The following is a 7,886-nucleotide window of genomic DNA, read 5'->3' as shown; positions in this document are numbered from 1 at the left end:
ATGCACTCATTTTCCTTGACTCTGTGAGCCGATCCAAGCCAGCATGCTTCCTGAGACTTGCAGGCAACCACATATCCAGTCCAGTGGATTTAATCAGAGGTGTGAATCTCACAAGAGTTTGCTGCTCTCATATCACTCGCTTGTGTCTAGGAAAGCTAGGGTCTATCCTAGCAATATTAGGTTCAAGGCAGGAACTGGAACTTGACAAAGGACCAGTCCATTTCAAGGCCCTACTCATACGGGAAGAGTTTAGAATCACTGAACAACCTGAAGCAGACTTTTTAGGGGTTAGGGAGGAAAACCAAACAGAGATAGAGAGAATGGAAAACTCCACACAGACAGCGACAGGGCATGGAATATAAACCCAGGATGTTAGATCCATGAGACAGTAGTACTAAAAACCATGCCATCCTCTTGTCAACTATGGTATGCCCCCAATGATGGCACTATGCTGTGGGCAATGCCCTTTGTAGGCCAAGGGTGAGATGGAAGTATAGTTGTAGGAATGTATGGAGGACAACAGGGTAAATCTCTCTGATATAAGTGAATGTTTTCTGTCAGCTGTCCAACAGACACTGGTGTGAGAGTCAATTGCTTCAAGTATTCACAGAGTTAAACTCTAAAGCAGCATTTCTCAAACTCAGTCCTAGACCCCCTAGTTAAAATAACAGCCTGTTAAATTCTCTATTTCTTCATTTAGTGTGGCAAAAAAACACTTTGTGTTTAACTTTTCTAAAGAACTTTTCCTACTTCTATTATTAAAGCAGCTTGTTGACGATGAGCACGCTAATGTGAATGGACATCTTTAGGAAACATTCTGTTTTGCTCTGGTGTCTCACTTGAGAAATGATTTAAAAGTAATTCTATGATCTAGTTTCTAATAACTCCTTTTCTGCTTTATAGCAATTATTATATAACTTAAAATATTTTTGTTTCTTCTAGTGTTATCTTTATTGCTTGTAAATAGTATGCATTTACAAGTGAGAAGTTAACAAACAAAAAATAGACACCAGTGCACATAACAGAACTTCCCAATTAAGAAACTCATGTCGACTAACAAAAAATAAAAACTGCTGCTAAATTCCATAAAACGTAAAAGAGAAATTTCTGTAAAACAAATAAAAAATAAAACCAATAAAATAAATATGTGATTGAAATAAGTGCTAGACTTTAATAAATTGGTTGGAATGAGAAGCAGACCCTTTAGTATTCCAGGACTGTGTTGGCGAAACTGAGATAAAGGATATTTTATGGTGGAGGAGTGAAAGACTCCTTATGTCAATATCTAACAAAGAAGAAATCATTTTCATAGCTTTCTGTTTCCCTCTCAGATATCCATCCATTATGAAGCCTGCTTAATCTGGATCAGGGTCACAGGGCCTGGGTCTTAACCCAAGCAGCATCAGGACACAAGGCAGGAAATAAGCCTGGATGCGGTGAAGTCCATCTTAGAGCATACTCACATACTAGGGCCAGGTTTCAGTTCCAAATTAAACCAGTGTACAAATCTATGGGATGCAGGAGCACCAAAGTATGTGGAGTAAAAACACAATGACACCAGGAGAGCTCAGACTCCACACAAGCAGGGGGATCAGGGTGGAACACAAACCCAGGACTCTGAAGGTGTGAGGCTTATTTCCAGTAAAAAGCTGGCCCCGGACAAACTAATGTGCTGCAGCCTTTTTGACCTCAAAACAGAAACATAAATAGGCATCAGAAACAGCATGGGCCCCTATGCTCATGGGGCCCCTAGCCAGTACCAATTGTGGCCATACGTTAAAAGACAACAATGCGGCGCTTCTTTAAAAGTGTAAAACTATGGCTCAGTTAGCTGTTGTATTCTGGAGTGTTGACTCTGATGAAGCAGTCCGATTTCTAAAAATGCTGGCAAACTTGAAACTGTTACAACCTGCAAGATCAGCTTTTAGGATTCGTTTTGGTGGATAGGCAGTTCTCAAATCCACTTGATTAAATGGTTTATTATGACAAGTCGTGCTTTATAATAAGATTCCCATACATTCTCCCTTCCGCCATCAAAAGCACACGAACAAACTGAACTCTTTGAAAGTGCATACGCAGGTTCGAACATGGCTAGCTTGTCTTTATATTAAAGAATCTGATTATTGCGGTTGATCAAAATTTGAAGTGCTGTCAGATTAGTTAAGAAACGGAGCGAGACTGGTTTGAAATTGCACATCCCCAGAGCGATGGTGTACATGCTGCTTTACTCGTAAGCTGTTAGATCTCGACAGGGTGAAACTCTCCAACTAATGCAGCGGCAGAGTAGTTAGCGGTCGAAGTGCCACGCCTTTTTGTGTCATATACTCGGGATCGGAAATTTTCGCTACGGTATTTCTAAAATACAGGGCAAGAAGGGCTATGAGAAACTCTTTGTGGGACTGAAAAAAATGTAACAAGAACCAGATGTTGGGGATGTCCATCGGAAAACTCCTAGCCAATCACGGCCCCTCAAAGTTCTTGGCGCCCCCGCCCACTTTGGCGAGATACTTCTCCGCAGGTCAGGGTGCAAATTGTTCTTGACTTACGATTTCAGCGCTTGACTCGCTGTGTAAATGTGGGCAGTCCCTGACGACCCTCTTTTTCAGCTGTAGTCCCAACTCCGTTATCTCCTCTTTTCCCAGCGTGTCTGTGGTGCTGCTGCTGTTTCCCGTATTCCGTCGGAGACTGAGAGATGTACCTCAAAGTTGGACTTTTTCATTTCCAGCTCTTATGCGCTGGCTTTTTAGTGACAGCGATTCAAAGGGAAGATCTTTTTCCCTATGGACCGGGAAGTGGCGATTCGGTTCTGCAGGATGGAGACGACGAGACGTCCGAGGTGGTCAAGCTGGAAAGACGCTTGTACTTCTATGAAGCAGAGTTTAGCGACCTCTATGTAAGTTGCCCCACTCATTGCTTTTAGTATAACTGATGAGACTAATGAATCAGACACTCCGGATTTCGACACGTTCTGAGTTCTCAGACCAAGCAGCGGACATGTCAGGCTTTTAGTATATGCCCGTTTCACTTCTAGGGCTTGTTATACCGCTCTTAATTACTTTACACGTCCGGGAAAATAACGTACCGGCATCACTCATTAGTGGCCATGTGTTCTCAATGGCCAGTGTAGATTAAAATAGTTTAGATCATCAACTTTGTGAGTGTGCCGCTTAAAATTAGAAATGACCAAAAAATGTGTATACTGTAGTTTTAGTGCTTTATTTAGGAATTCTAATGTACAGTTCATTCAAAATGCAGAATAATACTTGAATTATGCATTAAATAATATTTGTATGAAACTTTAAATACTGCATAGGCAAAATTAAATAGAGAAATAGTATGCTATTCAAGGACTTGTGTCGCGATGTAGTGCCGTCCAATCCAGAGTTCGCTCCTTCGTTTAGTCCGATACTGCCCGATTAAGCACCGGCTCTCTGCGATCCTATTAGAATGGAAATACACCAAAAGCCAAGGAATGAATTGTATCCATCCCTAGAGAGCTGTAGATGATTTTATCATTAATGACACGGTTGATACATTGCGCGTGTGCCTATCGAGTTTCACTTACCAGATCGTGCGAGGTCCATCATAAAATAAATTAGACTAATGTTAAAAGATAAATGATATTGTAAAATCTGTGATTACATGTAGGTCCTTCCAGCCCAAAAGTATTCGTGGAAGTGGTCTTTTTTTGTGCCTGGCTGGCAGCTCTTTGGATGTTAACGCCAGGACTGGCTTGGTGTAGCGCGGACAGCAGGGTGGGCATGGTGGATTGCTGTCTTCATTGTGGTCCCAATTAGTTATTTTAGGAAGGGTCCTTTTCCAATTCAAGGTCCAATTGCACTCCTTGTCAAGCGGCTTTACGGGCACTTTATTTGCACTACCTTTGCAATATTCATACATTTTACAAGTGTTTGCTTAGTTTTAAACGGACGTTTATTCCATGTACCTACATTTGGCTGACTGGATTCTGGTTTTCATTACATAAAACTGAATCTACCATATTGTTTCGTAATTATTTGTTTTTTGTATCTATTGTAAGCATTTTTATTATGTATTACTAACCTCTGTTGTAAGAGTAAACCAATTAATTAGTTTACTTAAGATCTCTTTCTTATGCCATTAATAGTAATCTTATCATAGTTGGACAACTTTGATAATTTTTTAATGTTAATTCAAAATTAGAAGCATGAAGATAATACTCCGGAACAGCTACTAAGTTGTTAAAAAACACAGATGACCTCAATGCCTTAAAAACACACAGACTTTATAAAATGCTGAAAACCAAATTTAGTATGCTTCAACCCTCTTATTTTAGCTGGTTATGTTCGGCAAGCCTTAAACACAAATGTCATTTATTACTCATGCTATGCTTTCATTGCTTTAATTAAATTCCCCAGCCTGCCCACTGCGACGTGGACTTCAGTTTAAATTAAACCTTTCTTTTTTGTAATTTTAATTCTATGGCAACATAACACCCATTGACCAAAATCTTTTTAATTTTTTGGAACACACACACAAGAAGTAAATATGTTAAATTAAACATTAAAAATAGGAAAAAGAGAGAAAAAACGAAAGTTATTATTGTTAACTGGTGCTGCACATCATGTATAAAACACAGACAATGTCCTAAGGGATGGTTGACTTCTCAATGAAGTCCAGAAGATGGCATCTGCATTAAAACTCTGAGAAATGTGATGTGGTGCAGTGGGGTGGGCTTTGGTTGCTCTGCTCCAAACTTTGTCTAGATAAGAAGGTCCAGAAAATAGACTTAGGCTTGAGGGTGTTAGGGCCCAGCACTTTATCAGCTTACAAAAAATATGGCTGAAGAAATAACAGAATCATAATGACTTGGCTTGCATTAATAAAGAGAAACTTTTAACAATGACATTTTGACCCAACATTCAGAATGGAATATCTGAAAACAGATAAAGGTGGGAATGGAGAACTAACCACCTTCTACCTTCTGTTGACTTTCCATGAAAAATATCCTTTTACAGCTGCTCTTCATGAGTTTCTCCATTTTTATTATGCAGTGTCTGTTTATACTAAGGTGGGTCTTCATAGATCCCTCCTTGCCATTCTGAAATAAAGCAGTCTGACGTCATGTGCATTTCATTAGAATTCCCTGAGTTCCTCAAGATCCATGTTCAGTGCAACATTCCTCTTGATATGTTGTCCAGTGCTCTGTCTGTTGACTCCTTTTGAGTAAAAGCAGTGACCACCTCACTTGATTACATCAGCATCCTGTCTCATAAGGAAAGATGTTGCTGACAATCTATAAAACAAGCAAATTCATACATTTTTCCAAACTTTTCTAGTTATGGTCAGTGTTTGTAAGGGTCCATAGCTTATCCCAGCACCAGCAGGTACAGTATATGGCAGGAGCCAGTCTCGGGCAGGGTGCTGGTCCTCTCTTTTGCATTCCCATTATCTCAGAATACGTGTCATTATTTTTAACCCTATATAAAGATGTTGGATTACTAGAACCTTCTTATAATCACCTTTTTGAAATTGCAAAGTCCCACTGTTTAACTTTAAATGAACTGTAACTTTTGTGGGGGCTAATCTTCTTAGGCACAATTATGAAGAGGCATTCTTTATAATGTTCAAATAAGATGTTTAATTTCACCTTGTGTCTCTTGTATTTGACATCTGCTACCAGGGTATTGTCACTCTTTTACAACTCACTTTACTGCTACCACCATACTGATAGTGCATTGCCTCTTAATTTTTGTGTTCCACCTAGAGCTCTAATTATCTTACAATTTATCGTTTTATCTTCTCAAACCTGCTCAATCTAATTCAGGGTTGTGGAACAATGGAGCCCATCCCAGCAGCACTGGGTGCAAGGCAGCGAACAGACTTGGACAGGGCATCAGTCCATAGTAGGGTCCACACCCTAACACACACCCACACTTGTTCATGTAAGGATCAATTTGGAATTGACAATTAATATAATATACCTGTTTTGAGGAGGAAAACCCATACAGACATGGTGAAAACATTCAGACTCATGGTCAATGATTGGCCACGGGATTTGAACTGAGGACATTGGAACTTTGAGTTGGCAGAACTACCATCTGCACCACTGGAACTCATTTACTTGATATATGTTATTCTTTTATTTTATTAATACAATAATCTGCATTATTATCATATGATACTTTGTAGCCTCTTTTGCTTTGTACACTGCCATATTCTTCATTTTACTGTTAAAATGTCTGTCACCTGCCATGGATTCTAATCCTAGTCACTGGTTCTTTATTATTCTCTTATGGTTCTGCAGGAGCTGTGCATTGGCTCCACATTTTCTTCTCTTTTTTTGGTTATCTCCGTTTTTGTTTCTTTTAGTTGTTAATTGTTTCCTCTTTTCCCATTTAAGACCAAAGTCAAAGAGTGGAGCTCCACTTTTGGTTATTTATTCAAGTGCCACTGCTTATAATTGCATGGCCACCTGTGGACAAACGTAAGTGTGAGTCTGAGCTCAGTCCTTTGTGTTGCTTTGTAGTTTAGTATTAATTTGCAGTTAATTCAGACTTTTTTCCTTTTTTGTTATTTCTATTAACCAATATCTAATAATTAATATATTTTTATTTATATATATCTTTCAAAGAAAGCTTTATTGTTTTCCGTCAGGTTGGCACCAATGGAATCATCTCAATGCAGGATTTTCCTCGGGAGACCCAATATGTGGATGATGGCTTCCCTACTGAATTCCCTGTAATTGCCCCTTTCCTAGCTGATATCGATACAAGCGAAGGGAAAGGAAAAATCTACTACCGTGTAGACAGTTCAGCAGAGGTGCTTGAGAGAGCTGCACTGGAGGTCAAGAGGGGCTTTCCAGAGACAACCTTCAAACCGAGCCATGTATTCATTGTGACTTGGGACAGAGTGGGGCTCTATGAGGAACCAACAAGGAATTCTGGACCCTCCAACAGGGTAAGAGTGTGTGCATAAGTGATTTCTTCAGTGCCTTGTTAATTAAAAATTAGTATATAAGCAGCTGATAAATGTGCATTCTTCATTGAATTGGGGGACAGACCCCTTAGGGGTCTGTCTGACTTGGAGCTTGGTAGACAGGTTGTGTTTTAGTAAAGAACTGAAGCCTATAAATGTCTGTATGCAAAGATTTAAGAAACTGTGTGCATAACCTGAATAGCAAGAATGCCTAACCTACACAAACAGCCTTCTGTGTGAACACTATGGGATTCTGGCAAAAGTGCCACAGCACACTGCTGTAATATTTCAGCTTGGGTCATTTGGGGAAATGGTAATTTCAGCAAAAAAAAGGACTAAAGAGAAGGCTTGTGTAACTTAAATGAAACCAATGTGTTCCTATTGCCAAAATGAATTTTTATAATGTCAGAACTGTGCTCACTTACTGTATCTGAACCAGGGCTCAGAAGGAAAAGGGAAGTGATTTGAGAAAGATTAGCAGAATCAACGACATTTTTGTCTTTTGTGTAAATCTCAAGTTTTCTGTAGTACTACTATCGAATGGTTAACGTGCTGAGGTGGGTAGATTAATGTGCTGAGTCTGTAGCTGCCGGGTTAATCTCTAGTTAGCTGGAGTGCAGAGTGAGAAACATCAAGTATTGGAGCTGAACAGATGAGTCGAGCTTTCACAACAGAACTTCATTTTGTAAATGTCTCAATGTGCATGGACTTAATACTGTGTTTCAGTTTATCTTTCTTATTACAATCAAGAAAATTTTATTATTATCTTATTTGGGTGGAGTGGTGGCTCTGAGGCTAGGGATCTGCACTGGCAATCGGAAGGTTGCCGGTTCGGGTCCTGTAAATGCCTAAAGGGACTCTGCTCTGTTGGGCCCTTGAGCAAGGCCCTTAACCTGCAATTGCTGAGCTCTTTGAGTAGTGAGAAAAAC

At 39.7% G+C, this 7,886-nt stretch overlaps 1 protein-coding gene across 1 annotated transcript in view; it reads left to right on the top strand.

The window, feature by feature from the left end:
• Positions 1-2,157: 2,157 nt before the first annotated feature.
• Positions 2,158-7,886, top strand: part of nid2a (nidogen 2a (osteonidogen)) — a 95,127-nt gene continuing 89,398 nt past the window's right edge. Inside the window, exons 1-2 of the mRNA XM_039742182.1 lie at positions 2,158-2,893; positions 6,637-6,939. Of these exons, the coding sequence (XP_039598116.1) occupies positions 2,693-2,893; positions 6,637-6,939 (504 nt within the window). The 5' untranslated portion in view covers positions 2,158-2,692. The remainder of the gene's footprint in view (positions 2,894-6,636; positions 6,940-7,886) is intronic.

Source organism: Polypterus senegalus, chromosome 18, assembly GCF_016835505.1.
Source record: "Polypterus senegalus isolate Bchr_013 chromosome 18, ASM1683550v1, whole genome shotgun sequence".
Classification (NCBI taxonomy): Eukaryota; Metazoa; Chordata; class Cladistia; order Polypteriformes; family Polypteridae; genus Polypterus; species Polypterus senegalus.
This window is presented reverse-complemented; position numbering and strand designations above follow the sequence as displayed.